Here is a 23,033-nt window from a genome sequence, read left to right as displayed (position 1 = left end):
GTTTTACCATTGTAAAAACCAATTCACTGGTTATACAATTAAACAATCCATCCATCTCTCCCTCTGAGAACTATTTGTGACCCTCCACCACGGAATGAGTCGCATATGTCACCTTTGCATGATTTTCATATTTTTTACATTTTCCTGAAGAGTTTTTTATTCTCAATCCAGTGGTGAAACTCGTTTTTAAAAAGAGTGAAAACTGTTTGAGTTATAAGCCTGTGACTAAGGTGACCCTTAAGCCTAGCGCAGAACCACGCGAGGTGACGTGCGGCTCATTTCGTGGTGGAGGGTCACATTTTCCATGTTTTGTTTGCGACATAATCTTATGACGTTTACATTTGTGCGTCACTTCTCGTTTGACGTCATATGGAGATAAAAAAGTGGGAGATCGAGCTAACCGATGTGATGAAAATAAGGTGGAACCTGGGCATGAGATCGAGTTAAGCAGAAAATCGAGCTATCCAAAGTCGAGGTAAGTGAAGGAAATTTAGTGATAACAAGAAGGTTGCTGGCCGGGACCAATGGTTCACTTCGACGTATCCGGAAAATCGAGTTAAGCGAGTTCGAGTTAAGCGGCGTTGTCTGTATATACCTCACTCTCACTCTCTCACACACACATGCACACTCACTTGAAAGAGAGGGGCGGGGATGTAGTTCAGTCGGTAGCGCGCTGGATTTGTATCCAGTTGGCTGCTGTCAGCGTGAGTTCGTCCCCACGTTCGGCAAGAGATTTATTTCTCAGGGTCAACTTTGTGTGCAGACTCTCCTCGGTGTCCGAACACCCTCGTGTGTACACGCAAGCACAAGACCAAGTGCGCACGAAAAAGATCCTGTAATCCATGTCAGAGTTCGGTGGGTTATAGAAACACAAAAATACCCAGCATGCTTTCTCCGAAAACGGCGTATGGCTGCCTAAATGGCGGGGTAAAAAACGGTCATACACGTAAAATTCCAATCGTGCAAAAAAACACGAGTGTACGTGGGAGTTTCAGCCCACGAACGCAGAAGAACAGAAGAAGACTAGAGAGAAATTCATTCTCTCTCGTTCTCTCTTTTTATCTGCCTCTGTGTGCCCCTCTTTCTTTGTTTGTCTCACACATACGCACGCAGACAACATGCACACAACTCAAAGAAAGAAAGAAAGATTACTTTCGATCGATTTGTCTTTTTTGATAGTTTTGTGTCAATAGATAAAATGCACTTTGCAGGTAAATCTGTACTTATTTACATCTCGTTTTCTGCATATATAAACATTGGAAATGATTGAATGAGAATAAAACAAAGAAGTGTAGACATGCGCTTTTTAATTGTGGACGCATGTTGGGCATATATATGACAAATAATCTTTTGTTTTAAAATAGTAAAACAAATCTAATGCAATGACTGCTCCCTTTGTCACATGACCACCACAGGCAGACGACAGACCCGGAGGTGGCAAGGCACTGGGTGAATGTGAGCATGGAAAGGTAGGTTTCCCGGTTTATCTTCTCTTTTTATTTTATTTTTATTTAACTCATCGTAAACAACCGATCAAAGAAATAAGACACAGATTTTGTTGTTGTTATGTTTAAAATTGCTTCTTTATGTTCACTATTTAACTTTGTTTTCTCTCTTGATCAATGACTGCATGGTTGCATCCACGGACACGGTTGCAGCGACAAGCACAGTAGCAGTCGTGTATGCATTGTTCTCCATCATGCATGCTGTAGATTTGTGCTGCTTCGGCTTTGTTATCGTTTCTGTCCGTTACTTCTTAGGCTCGTAACAAACGACCCATTCTGACTAACATGAACTTAATTTTCCGTGTCAGCTTTTCTCGTTTGGGAAATTGTTTGAAGGGGGGATTTCCAGCGTTTCAGATAGGCCAGCTTGACCCAGTTTGTCCGGTGTGCTGTTTTTTTCGATGTTGCTATGTTATATTGCCTACTTTTTTTAAATTGGGTCATTGTGCACTAAGTGCTCCTTTATTCAGTAATAATAAATTGCTGATGCCGCTGCTTCATTTATTTTTAGTGGAGATGGAAAACATTGGCCCATGATGGGGGGGGGTTGAAGCCAACAAGGAGGACTGCTTAAAGGCACAGTGCAGCTCACAGCCTTCGTTTTGCGTTTTTGTTGCAGCTGAGTGCATTTACAGTTCAAAAATCCTCCTATGATAGTAAAACAAACCCAAAACTACCCAACGACGACATCTGTGAAGCTCGACAGTTTCTTGTTCACGCGAGTGCATAAATTAACCTAGTTATTACTTGGTGTTTGGTCGGAGTTCGATTCAACTGAGTGATTCCGGCCTCGATTTTGTTTTACACAAACTCATGATGACGTCTGACATAGTTTCAAAGTTTGCTAGTGACGTGTCTTTTTGTGCATGATGTGGTGATCTACCTGATCTAAATTTAGATCCAAAAATAGGTCAAGACCAGCCGGGTCCGAGTACGAAATTAATTCGTAAAAAAATCGCAGTTCTTGACTCTTTGGGTGCAAGTCAATGAGACTTGGTAGTTCTTCTAATGGATAGCTGCCTGAGGTATGACTAAAAGCCCCAGGGGCTCCGTGCACCTGGATTTGACAAGTTCAGTACCTTTAAGAAATTATACAAAACAAGGGACTTTTTTTTTTAAACAGCAGAAACAAAACGCACAAAAACACACATTTGCAAAAACCATTCAAAGAAAAATGAGCCAGGACATTGCCCTGAGAAAGAAAAGTTGTAAACCTGCTTCATTTGTTTACAATTTTTTTTAGTCATAACTTGTGCAGTATGATTTGAGGTAGTTCTTTTCTTATCTTTACTTTTACTTCTATTTACTTTGTATTCTGATTAAGACTGTGCTCTTGAGATTACAATACATAAAGTCAAGTTTTAACTAAATGTTTTAACATAGTCATAGACTGGGAATTGAGACGAAGGGGGTGGTGTGAGTGTACATGTGTAGAGCTATTCCGAGAAAACTATTTGACTGGGCAATTTTCAGGAAACTTTACATACAAATTCTTCCAGATGATGTCCTCTGATGATTTTCCCCCTCATTTTGATAGAGTTAAATTGATTGAAATTTTGGTCAAGCAATCGTCGACATAGCCAGGACTATGGGATTGCATTTCAGCTTGGAAACTTAAGAATTAATCAATGAATTTGTTCATTAAAAAAAAATTCTAATTAAAATTAAGATTTTAGTAATCGATCAAAAAATCTTGTTCTTTATCAATTCCTGAAAGTGAAACTAAGAATATAATAGATATGCCATGTTTACTCTGAAAATGTGCTCACAATGAAAGAAAATACATTAAATAGGTCAGTCAGGCACTACGTTCGCATGTTTCCCAGAAGACTATAGCTAGCTGGGCTCATCTCAGTCTTCAGGCTTGGCTAGCGAAGCCTTTGTATATATATAATAATAATAATAATAATAATAATAATAATACGAGAATTTATATCGTGCACATATCTCACCACAAGGCGACTAAGGCGCACAGTACAAAAATATGAGAGAGCCCTGAAATGCAGTCGCTCGGCGCAGAAGGGACAGCACTCTATATTTCGGGGGAAGCATGCTGGGTATTTTCGTGTTTCTTTAACCCACCGAACTCGAACATGGATTACAGGATCTTTTCTGTGCGCACTTAGTCTTGTGCTTGCGTGTACACACGAAGGGGGTTAAGTCACTAGCAGGTCTGCACATAAGTTGACCTGGGAGATCGGAAAAATCACTTTTAACCCACCAGGCGGCAGCGACCGGGATTCGAACACATGACCTTCCGATTAGGAGGCCGATGTCTTACCACCACACCACTGTATATGTGTAGTCTCAGTGTTGGCTGTTTTTTAATGTTGATATTTTAGTTTCAGGCTGTTTTTATATACCGCTTTATGCGGCTGGTTATGTTATATAAAAGAATACACAATAAAAAAAAATATCAGTGCAATGTTCAAGTTTTATTTTACTTGTTTACCATTATAATTAAGAGGGCAATTAAGGCCCAAACATAATGTCAAAACTCAGTTAAATTCAACAATGTAGAATTTGCATTGCAGTAATTTGCAGACAGAAATTTGAAGTCAGATGTTTGGTTCACGTGTGTCAATTTTCTCAAACTGAAGAAATTTGATTTTTTGGGGGGGTCATTTTTCTACCAGCTTAGGTCATCAATAGGAAATTGAAAGATCCTGTAACATGCAGCCCTGGGTCAGATGAATCAGGTTTTGAAACTCCTTCAAATCTTTTGCAAATTATTTTCTGCATAAGAAATGTGAGGTCTATACTGTCCAGGATTAGAAAAAGTCACTTCAAATCTCAATGCAAGCCACATCAGATTCGTTTAAACTCCCTAGCTTTAAAGCACTTTAGCTAAAGCTAAATGGATGTGCAGTGGATTCATTGTTGCCTGAAAGAATGCATTGCTGCAAATATGATTTCACCCGTTGTCCGATAACATTTTATTATCTAGAGGTGGATTTCGCCTTTTCCCCCTTCAAATTAATTATGCTAATGTGACAGGGTGATGCACTTGTCCCCCTTTCACAGCAGCCGCCCTACAGAGTTGTCTGCAGGTCTTGAGCATGAGCTATTTATAGCTCAAATGTTTCATGGCTGTTGGGTCAGACACCTGTGAGTTGTAGAGAGCTGCTATTGTGATAGGGTCTGTCAGTGCTGTTATGTTATGGCATTCACTATTGTGAAAGGGTCTGATTCCTCCGGTCTCGATTTTGATATCAGTCTCATCCCGCAGTGGGGCACTGCGGTTATGAAATTAAAAGCCCCTCCTGTTTTTGGAACCGCAGGAGCTTTCTAGTTTGCTGTTAGGTAGATTTTTGGTTCCTCTTTCCTGTCATGCTCTCTTTTTCTTCATGAATTCTTTTCTTTTTTCTGCCTTCTTGCTCATTCACCTGTATGTTTTCCAAAAATCTCTTCTCTTGCCGCTTGTCTCGCGATTCATGTATAGTTTAATCTGTTAGTGTTCTGATGTAAGTCCAGCAGTAGATAGGTTAAGCCTATTTTAACATACTGGAAACTGGTAATCTTCCAGTAGGTATTAATTTAGTTTTACTAAAGCCTGCTGGGACACAAGTAATGGGTTAGTGCATTTGTAAACAGGAATCGCTTGACAAGTGGCCCCCTTCATCCCCCCCTTCCTCGTCCTGATATGGCTCTGCGTAGTCGGCTGGACGTTAAGCAACAAATAAACAAACAAATCAGTCTCAACAGACCATAGCAGAAGATATCATCACACAGTCCATCAATATTGGGTAATATGCTCTTGTGAACCTTTATGTTCACATGGCAGATTTTTTATTTAGGTATTAATTTAGCCCAAACCCATTCCTGTTTGACTGACTTTGCCTCCAAATGATCGCCCACATTTTCTTGTCAGTTTTTCACAGAAAATTAAATTTTGACACATGTTTACATTCTGCATTTACTATGCATGCACACATCTCCTGGATCAGTAATACTGTTGCATATACAACCCTTTGAAGTTCAAGAAAGGTTGAGATTGCCTTTTTTGAAATAATTGTTCTAGGAATATGTGGGTGTCACAAAAGAATGGCCATAAAGGGGCCCACAGAAAATCCAGGGTTCGAGGAATAAAAACCGGTTTCCAGTGTCATTTCCAGCTTGTAGACAGCAGGAAATAGGATTGTAATTGTGTTGGAAAATGGCAAAATGTGCTTTGTTTCTATGGGCTTTGCCCTGTGCCATGTCGGATTTACTGCTAATTGACAGACCACTGCAGGAGGTATGGGGCCTGTGAAACTCTGCATACAGATCTAGTCATGACTGAGGTTCTGTTGTTGTTGTTGCTGTAAAGAGAAGAAAGAAAGAGCTTAGTCAGCATCTCTAACAGCAAAATATGTTTTTTTCTAAGATGTCGTTTCACCAAAGTAATTGCCATTCTCTGTGATAAATGTCAGCATGCTGATGATAGGGGATCTGAAATGTTTTTGTTTTGTTCATTATTTCCCTGTCGGCACTTTTTAGTCCTGCTGTCACTTTTTTTCTTTTTTTTAGCCTCTTTTATTAAACCAGATCTTCTTTTTTTTTTAATCAGAATTCAGAATGTGTTGATTTCTTCATCAGTGAAAGAAACACAATTCTTATTAAGTTAGTGATACCATAACAAGTTTACCAAAATAATTATAATCACCATGTGTGTGTGTGTGTGTGTGTGTGTGTGTGTGTGTGTGTGTGTGTGTTTCAGGAAGAAGAAGCTAATGACAAAAAGGTGGATCAGGTGACAAGAATAGGACCTGGCAGCACCAGACACCAAGATGATTACACACCTCTTTTTGTTGCCACAGCAACAAGCACAGTCAGACAGAAATCTCATTACAGCTTAATATACTTTTGTCATGCTAAACACTGTTTTAGCGCTAGTCAATACCTTATATGCATCGGATTTGTTCTTTCTGATGATATCAAATGACGTGTCCGGCATGATCTGCCTCCCGTCAACGTCATTCGCACGCTGCACCGCTACTAGGAGGGCTGGGTGGAGAGCAGCTGATTGTGAAAACAGATCGCCTTACTCCAGACACACATTTCTTTCAAACAGCCAGGCCCAATGGACAAAACAGCAAAAAACAGACAAACTCTGCTCAGCAAAACAGTTGGAAGCTGCATACCACAAAAATCGTTCAAGAACGTTATTTACCAAAATAGAACAGACATTGAAAAGGAAACCAGAAAAGAAGGTAATGTGAGCCAGACAACGATTAAAAAAAATGTTCAAAGGGTACAAAATGGTAGGACAAAAGAGGCAGGGAAAACAGTAAGAAGTCAAGAGGAGATTTCAGAAAGTGCTACACTGGAGGCTGTGCATGTGCAGAGGGTGTATGATCAGATTGCGCCACATATACAAGACTTGAAGCAGAAAACATGGCCTCGGGTGAAAGACTTTCTTGCATCACTGGAACCAGGTTCTCTTGTTGCAGATGTTGGTAAGTTTTTTGTTCAGTACTTTGAGACAGTAGTTCATTTTTTTCTTCAATACTTTATCATTGTTTTTATATTGTGTGGCTTATGTTTTTTTAATGTTTTTATTTTTTGCAGATGTTATACGTGACTTATACACTTAAGGTTATTTCAATGTTTTATTGACATGTATTGGCTGCGTTTGGTAGGTATTGTTTTTTGGGGGGTTATACATCTGTTTTTCATTTGTCTACTGTCAGTTTGCTTCAACTTATATTAATTTATATATGACAAGCATAGATGTAAAATATTATTCAAAAATCTCCAGGAATCTGTACTTCAAGAGAAGATCAGACAAAAGTGTGAAAGAGAGAGAAAAGTTATATCTCTGATTGAATTTGAATGTTCACATGATCTCCATCAACATAAGGCATCTTCAGTGATTATCATTATGTCAGGATTGTAATGTTCCAGTGCAGTTGCATTAGAAAAATGCTTTAAATTTCATGAATCACATGGTTGGTACCTGTCATGAGAGGCCACTGTCTTTACGACAGGGATTACGTTAGTGTTTGGTTTTTTTTACTCGCCTTAGCAATCAGAAGAGTCTTACTAATGAACAATGTTAGGCTGACCGGCCTTTGTGCATGGATGAAAAAACTTAGCGTTGAGGTTTTCTCAGATGTTATTGAATCTATACCTTTTAAACTTTACACACTGCTAGGTTTTGATGACCTCCAGTCAGGTATATTTTAGGGAAGTTTACAGACAAAGGGACAAGAGGTGTCCTTTCTCGGGAGGGACAGGTACCACTGTATTGCTTCATGGTCCCTATAAGGCAGTCAAGGACACAAGCACGCCTGTGTGCACACACATTACTAATACTACTCACAGACAGATACACATATAGTATGAACACAAATATATATAAAGAAACAGAAGGTGGATGATGACATTCACAGTCACAAATAGTCAACGCATCTTGTGAACATGTTACTGTTAGAGCCTATTATCTGAGACTTAAATTGAGTTGTCATGTAATTTCATGTCATGTTTTTGTGTATATGTGTCTCTCTGTGTTGTAGGATGCGGTAATGGTCGCTATCTACAAATCACAAATAGTCAACGCATTTTGTGAACATGTAGAGCCTATTAATCTGAGATTTAAGTTGTCATGTACTTTCACGAAATGTTTTTGTGTATGTGTGTCGTTCTGTGTAGCAGGATGCGGTCATGGTCACTATCTAAAAATCACAAATAGTCAACGCATCTTGTGAACATGTAGAGCTTTTTATCTGAGATTTAAGTTGTCATGTAATTTCATGTCATGTTTTTGTGTCTCTGTGTTTCAGGATGTGGTAATGGTCGCTATCTACAAATCAACCCATCTGCATTCAAGATTGGCTCAGACATCTGCCTTCCTTTTCTCAATTCTGCTTCACTGAAAGGTTTTGAAGTTCTCTCTGCCGACAACTTACAATTGCCCTACAGAGATGACCTCTTTGATGCAGCCATTTCAATCGGAGTCATCCATCATTTTTGCACCAAAGAGAGAAGGCTGCAGGCGCTGCGAGAGTTGACACGCATTGTTCGCCCAGGAGGCCTCGTCATGGTGTATGTCTGGGCCTTTGAGCAGAAGTACAGAAAGGTAAGTGTCAAGTGAAAAAGTCTGTTATTTATGTGAAAGAGAATGAAAATAAAAAATAATGAAAAGTCCACTTTGATGGGATTGTGTGTTCACATTCAAACCTTATGAACCTAGCTGTGCTATCTTCCTTGTAAATCCATCTTCTGCTTAGTCTAGCAAAAGCACTTTTTAGCTGAACTCCAGTTCAAAACTTTTTCCTTGAAAAGTTTTAACATTATTCTATTTAAAAAGAATATGGTGGTTTTTGTTTGTTTTTTTAACCATCAGATGCAGCTGTGCATGTGTTTCGTTTTGTAGCGCAGACAGTTTCTGTATCTGAGACTTTATTGTGTAATGTCAGCATGTTTCTCTGTGGGATGAATATCCCTGAGAAAAAAAAACTGCTCTAGTTAAATTTGAACTTTCTGATTGTGTGTATGTTTCCACAGTTTGACAGCCAGGACATACTGGTGCCTTGGCACAAACCCAAAACATCAGGTGTGTATTTTACCCCCTTCAGTTGTACTTTAAAAGACAAAATTCAACTGTTGCAAGTAGTATTAAAGTATATAATAGAGTTTTATTTTCACAATTCAAAACATTTGAGTATTTTGACAAATTGAACAGAATACAACAGATCATTCCCGTAAGATGTGTGAATGGGGTTTTCCTTTGATAAAAAAGTTTGAAAGTAGACTACTGTAGAGTTTCAGAAATGTAAATAACAATTTACAAGCACATTTTTTAAAATTTGTTTCTTTATGAAAGGTTGATTTTAAATTGCATTTTTTCCTCGCTCATTGATTTTATCTAGACTCGATGTTTGCAGGCTACGTACAGCCTTTGCTGTTTGCAAATGCAATAGTGGGGAGGAAGTTCGTTATTGCAGTGAAAACAAGTCAACTGTGACCAATGTCGATGTTCAACATCAATGACAAGCCTTATCTAATAAAAGATCTGACCACCTGCATCGTTTGTCAAGAATTGGAGGCAATTACTTTGACAGTCTTGTGGGCATGATTGACATGTACACCTGTGGCCTACATAGCCATAACACTAGCGTCCTAGGAGTTGAAGAGATATGATTCTAAGTCATTATATGCACTGGCTTATTTTAATGGTTAAAAAAAAAAGCTAGCTGCATGCATGCATGCAAACATGTTCACTTTTGTACACAACCTTAGTATGAAAGATGTGTTGCTGAAGAGAATATTTTGTTTTATTGTCATGGAAAGTAGGCACCATGCAAGTCAGTCCATTTAATCTAGATTAAAAGGGAGATATAAATGGGACAGGCTAGAATTTGTTATGATCGCAAGTTCAGTGCTCTAGCAACTACCAACTGAGTTAACAGTACCAGGCCCCCCTACCTTTGCCCTCAACTTTCCCCCACTCAAATATATTATATTATATATGGTAGATGAAAAATAATAAGTAAAGAATAATTATGACAGATGTTTTCCTTTACATGTTGACACTATAGGAGAAAAATGTTGCACTACAAAATATTCTTACAAGCAGTAAGCAAACAATTGCTCAATTTAATTATTTCCCTAAGGTGTTTCAGTGAGGGAATGCTATGAGCAGGTGTGGCTTTCTTATTGATGGCAGATTTATTCAATAGCTGTAGGGTATGTAATTGAAACTTGCCCACTCTAAATGAGTGCTATTTGTCCATCCGTTGAATTGAGGATGGGTCCTCGCCGACAGTAAATAATTGCCACACAGCTGAATCCGAAGCAGCAATTTTGATAATCAGTTCAGGAAATATCAATGTTCAGCTTGATGATTATATCCTGACCATGCATGTGTAATAATGCCTAGCCTGCATGTCATTTTTAGGGGTGAATTAATTTTGGGTCAGTTGTGAAAACTGGACCCCCCCCCCCCCCCATTTTAAGACTTCTCCCTTTTTAAGACCTCCCAAAACCTGCAAAAATCAGGTCTTAAGAAGGAGGGAGTCTTAAAATGGGGGTATCTTTGCAGAGGTTTAATGAACAGAAAGTCTGAGAAAACCGGGTCTAAAAGGGAGGGAGTCTTAAATTGGGGGGTCTTTGAAGAAGGGAGGTTCCACTGTATTTGACTTGAAAATCGGTTGTACAATATGGCCAAGGAATCAATAGTAATTTATTTAATCAGATAAATTCATCGGCTTTAAGTGTTGTTGCCAGCTTCGGAGGACAAAAGGTCAGTAATGGACCTGGATTGAAATTATGTGTCCAAATGTTCTGGCTTTGTCCACTGAGTAGGAAAATTGCCCAAACAATCTCATACATGTATGTCAAAACTATCGGACAGTTGGCTGACCAGGGGTCAAATCATTATGTCAGGTCAAAAAGTATGCGTCACTGAACAAAGGCCAGGCCTGGGAACACCGCTGGGCTTAATTAAAGGCAGAGCAAGAGGTGTGACATGAATATGACATTGGGAGAGGATTTATTTGTGGGAGATGATATGAAAACATAGATTAGTTTTGGTGCTTTTAAAACAAAAATCAAATCTCTATCCCTCAAGGAAAAAAATGCTTTAGATGAATTAAGACATTTTCTGAAGACGTACCTGAGAGAAAATATTCAGTACAATGGAACCTCCCTTATCCCCCCCCCCCCCCCCAATTTAAGACTCCCTCTCTTTCAAGACCTTGTTTTTTTAGATTTCCTGTTCATAACCTCTGTGAATTTACCCCTTTAATTTTAAGACTCCCTCCTTTTTTAAGACATGATTTTCTCAGATTTTTAGAGTTCTTAAAAGTGTGTGTGTGTGTGGGGGGGGGGGGGGGTTCCACTGTACTATCACAGTTTATAGATCTATACACAGAAATGTCATTCAACTCCTGAGAGAAAACATTTATGAAGTACTGTCATTTTAAGATTGATAAAGTCAGCAGCAATGAAAGATTGAGAGAATGCCCCTTTGTGACTGTATGTGCAGTTTCAGGCACTTAGTGCTGATACTGGCGACATGATTCTAAGTACAAAGCCAACATGTGTGGGTATTAGTGGGGTATTTAGTGTGGAGTTACGAGATAAGAAAAGCCGAATGCGAAAGTTTGTGTCAGTCGGCAACTGACACAGGCACACAAAAACGGCTGTTCCGTTTTACTCCCCTGTTTGTACTACATCTTTCGACTTTGGGCATTTTGTGGTGTTTAGGGACAGAAAATAATTGATTTAGTCCTGTTTCATCGGGAAGTTAGCAGAAAAGGGTATGCTATCGACATTTAGGCTGAAAAACATTCCCGAGAAGAATTTCAAGTTGTCAGTGTATGCTGTTGTCGATTAAAACATCGGGTGGTACAGATGGGTAAACCGGAACCATGCGTCTTTGTTATTGCCAATATGCTTTTGGATATTGGCAAAAATGGCCGACTTCCGTAGCGTTATGCTTTGATGATCGGAAGAGACCATCCAATCACAGCCCCCGAATTCCCCCACGTGTCCATCAGAATAGCTATATACAATGATAATGACAAAACTTTATTTTTCGAGGGTAACAAGATTAAGCATAGATATGCTTTGTTGCATCTGGCCCTCGCCCTAAGGAGGGACTAATCTATTTTACTGCAACTACTTAACAAAAAAGTTTAAAAAGTTAAAAATCATGACATAAAACATAATTAATGGTAGAACATATAAGTTTGTGTACAGAAAGCGCGTTATATAGAAACATTGTAAATCATAAGATAGTGTACAAAACTGGGTGTAAAGCAATAATAAGACTTAGATATAAAGAGAGTGAGAGAGAGAGAGAGAGAGAGATCAGTGAGTGCAGGCTGACATGAGGCATGGACAGATATAATGCTGGTACATGTAATATAGTGTGAGTTTAGGTGTGATGACTGGGGGGTAACAGGCTGATATTATATGGTGCTATAATAGTGGTTTAATTGGTCTTAACTATGGACCTGAAGCTCTGTCGTGATAATATGGCAGTAATAAGATTAGTCCAGGTCGTTTGCCCCAGTAATTAGTTACAAATTGTTTGCATAGAACCAATGGTACTGTGACAACAGTTAAAGTTTGTATGGGTATTGTACTTGATCACTGTATTTGTGTGTGTGTTCAGCAGCAGTTTTTGACTTGAATCAGACATGGGATTCTTCCGTAAATTTACGGAATTCCGTAAATGTTTAGGCTCCAGGGATCATTCTTGAGATTCGTGCAAATCCGCTGAGAAAATTTTGGCGTATATGTAGGTATAGACCCAAGTTTTTCGGCCGGTCCGCTGATCGCGACGCTCCATTCCATACTATTCTTGAACGGTTGGTTCCTAAAACGGTCAGACTGTTGCTGGTCGATCCGTATGGGAACGCGCTCTTTGTCTCCTACAGTCACCGTTTCAACGTAGCTATCGGGGATTCAGTATAAGCATACCGTATGAAAATGATTCGGTGCCATTTTTATATCGCTTCGAGCCACCTGCCAAAATGATGAGGAAGCTAAAGCGAGACGAAACCGTTCTAGCCCGGGAAATTGACCAGCAGAAGTACAAGAAAAATCTCTGGAGATTCGACTGGCTCGATGAAGTTGTATCATTGAGCTGGAAAGACGAGAAAGGCCAGAAGACACAAGACGTGAAACTGAAAGTTGGCGATGCTTTTGCTAAAATCAACTTGCCGGGAAAAGCTCAGTGCACTTTGTGCAACGATGTTAATGTTATCAACTACGGCTCCAATGGAAAGACTGCCCTCAAAAGCCACTTGAAAAGCAACAAGCACCTGACTATCCTGAAAACCCAGTCGGGTAATCAGTCACTGGGGTCGTTTGGCACCGACAAGGTAAGAACATTGAAACCACACCATCACACGCCACCACCCACCCCCCGCCTCTCTCTCTCTCTCTCTCTCTCTCTCTCTCTCTCTCTCTCTCTCTCTCTCTCTCTCTCTCTCTCTCTCTCTCTCTCTCTCTCTCTCTCTCTCTCTCTCTCTCTCTCTTTCTCCTCCTTATTTTGAGTCTTAGCGTAAAATTAATTTGAGAAACATGGGAAGGAAGAGAAAGGGGGGGGGGGCTATGATTTAGCTGAAATATGCATTTCAGGGCCATTTTTGTATGTCTAAAACACTAAAAACATTCAGCTTCTGGGGGCGAAGCCCCCAGACCCCGACCAGGGGCGTCGCCCCTGGACCCTACTGGGGGCCTTCTGCGGCCCCCAGACCCCCACCTTCTTTTTCCTTAATTATCACTTTTTCTGAATCCCATGTCTGTTAAATACACTCACCTTCACGTGGAAGGAATTTTGTTAAAACAATTTTTGTGTAAGTTTGAGTGCATAGTGCATTGTGAAGCCGTCACCCCACAGACACTCCACCTACAGGGTCCAGGGACCAGCAACTTTAGTATATATAGTGGGTCGTTTAATGAAAAGGGGCAACTTTAAAGTCGGTCCAAAGATAAGGAGATTCATATTCTTGCTTTCGAAAAGTATTCCTTGTCGACAAATGATCCCTGGCTTCTAAAGAGTGTAAGATACACAGTTTGGGAGCCCTGTTGAATGTTGACTATCACATCAATTCGGTTTTTTTTTTGTGGGGCCTCGATCTGTGGAATTAAAAGTATTCACAAAAGGCAAAGCATGAGTTGCTGGCAGGCAGCAAAAGTGAGATGAAGAGAAAAACAACAGTTTAATTTGGCCAACAACTCACATTTTTTAGAGTGCTTTGTGTTTCAATCTTTCATTATATCTAGTGTGCCTGAGGTCATTGGCCAGCTATCTTTAGGAGTTTGTTTTCAGCTGCCAGTGATTGATGCTGGAATTGTCTGCGGGAGTCCATTTATATGATTGATTTTCAGTTAATCCTGTGTAAACAATCTTTATGAAAAATTCAACACACATGTTTACTCCACACAGTCCACAGTTTTTCCACACAGATCTCTTCTTCTTCTGCGTCCCTGAGATTTTTACTCTCAAAGTCACCTTATTGTGAGACGCCTCTGTACAGACCTCAACTTTGAATCTTTAGTTCTCTTCATGTCAGTCTACAAAACTAGCAAGCTGATAGAAATCAAAAAACAAATAGACTGCCAATGTTCCAAAATTAACAATAAAAAAACAAGAAAGGTATGTTATAGTAACATTTAATTGTGACAAAACAAAACGTTATGTGTTTAACACCAAAAAAATTGATTGTAACGTTTTGTTTTGTCACAGGTACATTCCTATATAACATACCTTTCTTGTTTTTTGATGTAGCAAACTGATGGGTAAATGAAAGATATGCCATGCACCAAAACACCTTGAAACTCAATAACTATTGGACTTCAATTTGGGCAAAGGAAAACCAGTAAGGCACTGGTCACTGGGTTTTTTTCCCTTACAGTGTTATGGTCAGAAATGTTCACGATATGGTTAAAGCCCTGAAAGGAGTGCAACTTAATATGCCCAGTTCTTTTGGATTCAGCACATCAAATAACTCTTAACTTTGTGTGCTTTCAGAATCAAGCCGAAGACGACCCCGCCTTTCTTCGCTGTCGGACTCAGATCGGCTCAGCACCAGTTCCACTGGCAGTTCTCTCAGCGATGAAGAAATCACACCTTGCCCAGCATGCCAGCTGCAGGATATGAAGACAGATTCCCACTCCAATGGCCGCCTGAATGCCAATTCCCGCACAGACACTCAGCTAAATGCAGCTTCTGGCATGAATGGACAGCTCAATCCTTTGGAATCCTTACCTGCAGGGAAACACGACTGGCCAGAAGTTAAGGAGCAGCAGATACAGGGAACATCAACCAGTAATGGAACCTTTAGACTATCTTTCGCAAACAAAGGCTCTCATTCTTCTGGTGAAAAGTTCAGGTGTCGAGGCAGTGTTTCGGGTCGGTGTCACGTGGAACAACAGCTGGCCAAGGGCGAGGCGCTGATCAGAGAATGCCAAAAGGTGGAGTCATACATCACCAGCCTCAGCCAGGAACCATGGGAAACTTTGCTGCCAAAGAACAAGTCTTCAGAAAATATGAGAAAACTGCGTTCGTCTGACAACACACCCAGACAGACCAGTTCACCTGGGTCTTTTGAAGAACCAGGCATGCTTGATAGCCTTGACGGGAGCAGTCTGAATGGTGATGATGTTTTCATATCAGAGGAGTACACTCAGCAAGATTCGACTGAAGCTGTTTCTCATGAATCAGTCCAAGTAGAAATGAATGGGAATGAAACTTCTTTGGCCAGTGCTGCACAGTCTTTCACACAGGACAAACCAGAAAAGGCAGGAATCTGTCTTCTGAAGACTGCACAGTCTTCCATATCTGCAACATTAAAGAAGATTTGGCCTTTTTCAGTGGCAGCTTCAAAAGAGAAGCAAAAGTATGTGCAATCAGCAGACGACATTTCTGCTATCAGCAGTCCTGAGCAGGGTCAGAATGGGTTGAATAAAAATGACTTTGATTCTCTTTCGCTAGCGCATGACCCCCCAAATGTGAACTTGTGTGAGATTGAGAGAGATCTGCATGATAGGAGAGAAAGTAATCATCAGAAACAGAATGGGAAAAGTGTGTATTGTTCAAGGGTGAGTGGAGAATTTTGGGACTCACAGCAGGAGAAAGTACAGGACACCGAACACGCAGGTAACCTTGAGGACGCAGATCATCAATGTACCTTTGAGGATGATCTCAGTATTGTTGATTTGAGTTTTGACGAAAAAGCTCCTCAGACTCCATCACTAGCCAACCCGGATCTTTCAGAAGACTCGCCCAAAAATGTTTTATACATGATCAAAGATGGTCTGAAAAGCATCTTCACAAAGAGCAAACAAGAGAATGGTAAACATCTAGCACCCTACTTTGTGCCATGCATCTCACAATCATTCCCACCGGAACACTTTCAAATCCGTGAGTTTCCGCAGAGTAGTCTGCCTGCAGACGAAGCAACAGAAAATGCATTCTTGGATGATGTAGCCTGTAATTCAAAGGTACTTTCCAGTTTTTCTTCTGCTGAAACTGAAGTTTCAAATAATACTATTACTTCATACCAGAGTCATGTCACATATCAAGACGCTTCAGTGAGGAAGTCTGCAGGGGACATCTTGCAACCAGCAGCAAATGCACATCTGCATTTAACAAGAAACTGTGATACTCAGCTTGCAGTGGTGGGAGGAACAAAGAAGAATGCAGCCAGAAAATCAAAAGGCCTTGAAGAGGCCTCCTATGCTTCTAATCACAATGAAACGTTTTCATCCATTGTTTGCGAGAAGGATGATGCCATAAACACGGACCTTTGTCGCTTTTACCATGTCTTTCGCGAAGGAGAGCTTGTCAGTCTTGTCGCACAGAACATCAGGGGAGTGGAGATTGTGGATTCATTCTATGATCATGCCAACTGGTGTTTGATTCTCAAGAAAGTTTAGACTGGAGAAGCTTCAGCTGCGTCATTACCAGATGTTATGGAGAAAATCTACTAGATGGCCTGCTTTAGAGTTCTGAAAAAAGTTTGTTAGAAAATATAAATTTGTATTTAAATTCATGCAGAAACCCATGTCTAACTCGGAGACTGTGTCAAAATTCAAGCAGGAAAGAGCTTTTGAATGGGGATTACACTTTTTTTAATTTAAAAATTTGTTTTTTACAAGTTCTGAAGTTGCCTTTGTCATAAAAATTTGTCAAAGAGACTTGAGCAGGTGACAAATTTGCAAAGCCGATGAGAGAAAAAAATGGTAAAAAAACCCCACTTTCTGTGTCTCAGCAGCAATAGTGATATAGCAATAGCAAGAAAGACACAAGCATACCAGTTCACACTCATGAGAAACTATCGTGAGTCTTAATAGTAGCCTATACCAGCTGTGCACTTGGTGCAAGTCTGACAAACATTCTCACACTTTCAGCAATGCAATCTAGTCAGTTATCATGTTGATAACATCAGTATCATTCATATCTTGTCAGTATGCGACTTTTGCAGCATGTGTGATGTTCAAACTAGTGCAATGCGTTCTGATTTTATAGCAACATGTAGAGGTATTCTCTTCATGGTTTGCCTTACAATTGTTCATGATGTTTTTTGTTTTTACATTTTGTCAAGTTTTCAGAGAAAACTACTGGACCGATCTTCATGAAATTTCACTTGAGAGTTCCTGGGGTATGATATCCCCACATGTTTTTTTCGTTTTTTTAATAAATGTCTTTGATGACGTCATATCCGGCCATTTGTGAAAGTTGAGGCAGCACTGTTACGCCCTCATTTTTCAATCAAATTGATTGAAATTTTGGTCAAGCAATCTTTGACAAAGTCCGAACTATGGGATTGAATTTCAGCTTGGCAGCGTAAAAATTAGTTAATTAGTTTGCTCATTAAAGTTGTCATTAAAATCGAATTTTCACTAACAGATTTAAAAATGATTGAATCGTATTGCTCAGTTTCTCCTGAATTCAAAAATATATACGTATGTCATGTATACTCTAAATATGTGCTCAGAATTACAGAAAATAGGTTAAATAAGTACTGTGTTCGCACACTACGCGGAGACGAGCGTGACCCGTCTCCGTCAGTTTGGGTGTGGTTAGTCGAGACTATTTTAATATAGTCTTGGCGATGACTGTTTTTTTAATGTTAATCTGTTACTTTGATGCCGACAGCTTGACTAAATGTTTTTATATCGCTTCACGCGACTTGTTTGGTTTTGTTTTTATCAAATTAAAAGTTGCTTCTGTTGTCAGGGTGACGATTTAGGCACTCATATGGAATTGTTTATGACTTTCGTGTTCAGAGTGTTTTGACATTTTTTATGTTATGTTATTTTATACTAAATTATAGTTGCAGAATTTAATCCAAATGCTTTTTTTTCAGAATTTTGATGCAGGGTAGCATGTATGGTAGATCATTGTATCTCTATTCTGGTACTTAGTCCGTTTTTGAGTCACTTGAGAAAAAGTGACTCTATGTAATCGGTCAGTGTTAGTCTGTCCGGCCGGCCATCCGTCCGGCCGTCCGGCCGGCCGTCCGTAGACACCACCTTAACGTTGGACTTTTCTCGGAAACTATCAAAGCGATCGGGCTCATATTTTGTTTAGTCGTGACCTCCAATGACCTCTACACTTTAACGATGGTTTCGTTGACCTTTGACCTTTTTCAAGGTCACAGGTCAGCGTCAAAGGAAAAATTAGACATTTTATATCTTTGACAAAGTTCATCGGATGTGATTGAAACTTTGTAGGATTATTCTTTACATCAAAGTATTTACATCTGTAGCCTTTTACGAACGTTATCAGAAAAACAAGGGAGATAACTAGCCTTTTCTGTTCGGCAACACACAACTTAACGTTGGGCTTTTCTCGGAAACTATAAAAGTGACCGGGCTCAAATTTTATGTGAACGTGACTCATTGTGTTGTGAATAGCAATTTCTTCCTGTCCATCTGATGCCTCATATAATATTCAGAACTGCGAAAGTGACTCGATCGAGCGTTTGCTCTTCTTGTTAAAACAAATAATTATCATGGAAGTTTTATTATTTTGTCATTTTCTAAATTGTAATTCATTTTGTGCTTTTGGAAGAGGGGACAGGTCTATTCAACTTTATTGCTGAAAATTGCCACTTAAAAAAGGATCCAGTCTTTTATTTTGTATTAATATTTTTTTTGTTTTTTTTTTGTTGTTGTTGTTGTAATGCTTCTTGTGTTACTTTCTGGTCTTGCTGTGAGAATCATCTTGTAGTTTTTTTTGTGTAGGTCCATATGTATGCTTTTGCACTTATTTCATATCTATTGCTGGTTTAGGGTTGACACAGACTTGAGAGGCCTTTTGTGGGCAGTGTGGCTTTTTGATTTTCACACTGTGCTGTCACTGATCTGTTGGTTATTTTATTACCTGTATTATTTTCAAACTGTGCAATGTTTTGGCCTTGATAACCTTTTTAAATGGATCTGGTGTATTACTGTAGCTCCAGTACTTCTAAGTCAAACATGTCATTTGTATGCAGTTTTTTAATTGAGAAGAGCGTTTGTGGGCATTTCTTTTTAGTTTTGATGTGTGCGTGGGTAGATCTTGTCAAAAGAACTCGGGTTCTTAATTAAGGTGAACTCTGAGGGACTTTCAGTGCACTGCCACCTTCATAGAGGAGACGGGCATTCCCATCTGACGAATGAAAAGAAGTGACAGAAAGAATTAAGGCGAACATGAATAAATTTGTTTTGTATTTGTGTTAGTATTAACAGTTGATTAGAAGTATGCTGGTACAGGTGTGTATGAAGTCATTTATATGTATTATGCTTCATGAAAAAGAGCATTTAATCATCACTCCAGTGGCTTAATTTTCTTCTACATTCATCACTTCAGTGGCTTTTTTTCTGTGAGCAGATGTGGTGGTGTCAAATGCATTACAACAGCCTTCAGTGTATCTGTAAATGCCATTAAATATTATTGGACATGTCAGTGTTCTTTCTTACAGGCATAGCATTTTGTACTCTTTTACATTATTTGTTACGTGGTTCTTTTTATACAAATATACCATGAATTGTAAATTTCATAAGAATTTGTACTGAAAAAGAATGGTTTTGGTAGATGTGTAATGCAGGTGGTCAGTGGTTTCTGGGAATGTAAGGTGAGAAAGGCATACAAATGTGTGCAGATGCTGTTGTGAATGTGGTTGTATTCAGTTTACATTAAGTGTTTGTTTGATATAAAATAAAGAGTGTTCCTGTCTGGTGAACTGATATCAACTTGTGTGTGTGATATTATAACCTCTCTCTCTCTCTCTCTAACTCTCTCTCCTGTCGAAGTGCCTGTTTGTGTGTGTGTGTATGCAATCACAAGCCTGTCTACCCTTCAAGCCATGCACATGCTCGCAATCACCATCATCACAACGAATAACAACAAATATACCTTAGCAAAGAAAACAAAACTTCAACATACCTAACACAGCAGAATTGTGCAGATGTATAATAGTTCTTTAAAACAATTCAAAATAATTGTCAATACGTCATGAATATGTAGTTCAAAAACTTAGTCAGGGTGGCTGCATATATATCTGTCAACAGTTATTAATAAATTAACTTTAATGCCTCCTGATCCTATAAGCTAGGCTATAAACAGGAGAAATCTGATGAAATCATTTAAACTGTCCTAGCAGCAAAAAGAACATTCAAGTTGTATGCCCTCACAGCAAAGCCATTAGGGGCATGTGAGATGGGGGAAAGTCCAGGTTTTGTATAAAACAAATTATAAAAAAAAGTCGCGTAAGGCGAAATTACCACATTTAGTCAAGCTGTGGAACTCACAGAATGAAACTGAACGCACTGCATTTTTTCACAATGACCGTAGTCCGCCGCTAGTGCAAAAGGCAGTGAAAGTGACGAGCCTGTTTAGCGCGGTAGCGGTTGCGCTGTGCTGCAGAAAACGATTTTGGAAATTTAATTTTAATCATAATTTTTATATTTTTAATTTTCAGAGCTTGTTTTTAATCCGAATATAACATATTTATATGTTTTTGGAATCAGAAAATGATAAAGAATACGATAAACGTAATTTTGAATCGTTTTATAAACAAATAATTTTAATTACAATATTCAGATTTTTAATGACCAAAGTCATTATTAATTTTGGGGCGGGGATGTAGCTCAGTCGGTAGCGCGCTGGTTTTGTATCCAGTTGGCCGCTGTCAGCATGAGTTCGTCCCCACGTTCGGCGAGAGATTTATTTCTCAGAGTCAACTTTGTGTGCAGACTCTCCTCGGTGTCCGAACACCCCCGTGTGTACACGCAAGCACAAGACCAAGTGCGCACGAAAAAGATCCTGTAATCCATGTCAGAGTTCGGTGGGTTATAAATACACGAAAATACCCAGCATGCTTCCTCCGAAAACGGCGTATGGCTGCCTAAATGGCGGGGTAAAAAACGGTCATACACGTAAAATTCCACTTGTGCAAAAAACACGAGTGTACGTGGGAGTTTCAGCCCACGAACGCAGAAGAAGAAGAAGATTATTAATTGTTAAGCCTCCATGCTGAAATGCAATACGGAAGTCCGGCCTTCGTCGAAGATTGCTTTACAAAAATTTCAATCAATTTGATTGAAAAATGAGGGTGTGACAGTGCCGCCTCAACTTTTACAAAAAGCCGGATATGACGTCATCAAAAGTATTATCGAAAACAAGAAAAAATCGTCCGGGGATATCATTTCCAGGAACTCTCATGTCAAATTTCATAAAGATCGGTCCAGTAGTTTGGTCTGAATCGCTCTACACACACACACACACGCACAGACAGACACACACACACACACACGCACAGACAGACACACACACACACCGTCACACACACACACACACACACATACACCGCGACCCTCGTCTCGATTCCCCCTCTATGTTAAAAGATTTAGTCAAAACTTGACTAAATGTAAAAAGGAAGGCGGGGGGCAGTAATTTTCCCGTCATTCTGTACTAACAAACATTGTTCAGAAGTCTCGTGTTTGGTTATAAATCGTTAAAATGCACCCCTTGAATGCCGGACAAATTTAATGAAGAAATAAGATTACAACAAAAATCATAAATAAAAAGCCTAAACAACAAGTCAAAATCGTAATAAGAATTTGTTTTGAAAATCCAGGGGAGGCCGGGTATCAAATGACTGCATTGACTGAAAGAGCAACTTATAATTGTTGTTCCCCTTACCAGAGTATTGCTTTTTGGTCTTAACTTTTTTATGGTATGATACCTATTTTGGCTATTGGAAGAGTTAAGCAAGTTTTTCTGTGCTTGCAAACGAAATTGCTCATACAGCTTTTTGCGTCAGGCTAACTCTCAGCTTGCAGCATCTACATGCATGTTCTGCTTTAAAGATTGTTTTTTTTTTTTCAGTTTTCTAACAATATGGATCGGGACAAATAATGATGGAAACTCTGCCCTTGTCACGGCTAAAAACTGACAAACCAGGTGCTACCACGACACCACCGATGAGGCCTTATACCCCCCCCCCCCCCATCCATACCCAACCAAGGGTTATAAAATGGCAGGCCACCACTTTTAAATAAAATAAACCTTCTTACTTAATAAATACACCTTTTAAAAAGCAACCCTTTTACCCTAAAAGTACTTTTAGATGTCCGTAATATATGTACTCGGTGCCTCACCGAGCTTTTAAGTTATTCCTGGAACAGGCACCCATGCCAGCTCAGTGACGGCCGGGGCGTAGGCGGAGTGCCTGGCTTGCCAGTAAATGTAGATATACATATTTGTGTGTCTTTCTTTCTTTATTTATTTGGTGTTTAACGTCGTTTTCAACCGTTCAAGGTTATATCGCGACGGATATTTGTGTGTATGAATGTTCGTTGTGTCACTGTGGCATAGCCTTTTAAAATGTAAATATAACAAGACGTGCGTACTGTATATACTGGTTCTTATTTTCTCTCTGTATAAAGCTGGATCATGTTTTAACCTTTGGTTTTATAAAATGGATCTGAAATTTTTATCTCTTTAAAAAGTATTCTTTTTCGAAATAAACGTTTTCTTTTAAACAAATAACAAACCCTACCCCAAAAACGCGTTTGAAGACAATATACACAGAAACG

The 23,033-nt window shown here is 39.4% G+C and overlaps 1 protein-coding gene across 1 annotated transcript; it reads left to right on the top strand.

Moving 5' to 3' along the window:
* The first annotated feature begins 6,236 nt into the window (after window positions 1-6,236).
* Window positions 6,237-18,383, top strand: LOC138968989 (uncharacterized). Its single transcript, XM_070341674.1, has 4 exons — window positions 6,237-6,943; window positions 8,270-8,565; window positions 8,994-9,042; window positions 14,977-18,383. Exons 1-4 carry the CDS (start codon window positions 6,568-6,570, stop codon window positions 16,881-16,883), a joined length of 2,628 nt encoding a protein of 875 aa, XP_070197775.1. The 5' UTR covers window positions 6,237-6,567; the 3' UTR covers window positions 16,884-18,383.
* The last annotated feature ends 4,650 nt before the right edge of the window (window positions 18,384-23,033 follow it).

Source organism: Littorina saxatilis, linkage group LG6 (assembly GCF_037325665.1).
Source record: "Littorina saxatilis isolate snail1 linkage group LG6, US_GU_Lsax_2.0, whole genome shotgun sequence".
Lineage (NCBI taxonomy): Eukaryota > Metazoa > Mollusca > Gastropoda > Littorinimorpha > Littorinidae > Littorina > Littorina saxatilis.
This window is presented reverse-complemented; position numbering and strand designations above follow the sequence as displayed.

Bases quoted from the DNA above. Each gene is read 5' to 3' on its own strand.
- LOC138968989 (XM_070341674.1), top strand. From the start codon at position 6,568: ATGGACAAAACAGCAAAAAACAGACAAACTCTGCTCAGCAAAACAGTT. The intron at 8,566-8,993 runs GTAAGTGTCAAG...ATGTTTCCACAG, and splicing joins TTGAGCAGAAGTACAGAAAG to TTTGACAGCCAGGACATACT. The intron at 9,043-14,976 runs GTGTGTATTTTA...GTGTGCTTTCAG, and splicing joins GCACAAACCCAAAACATCAG to AATCAAGCCGAAGACGACCC.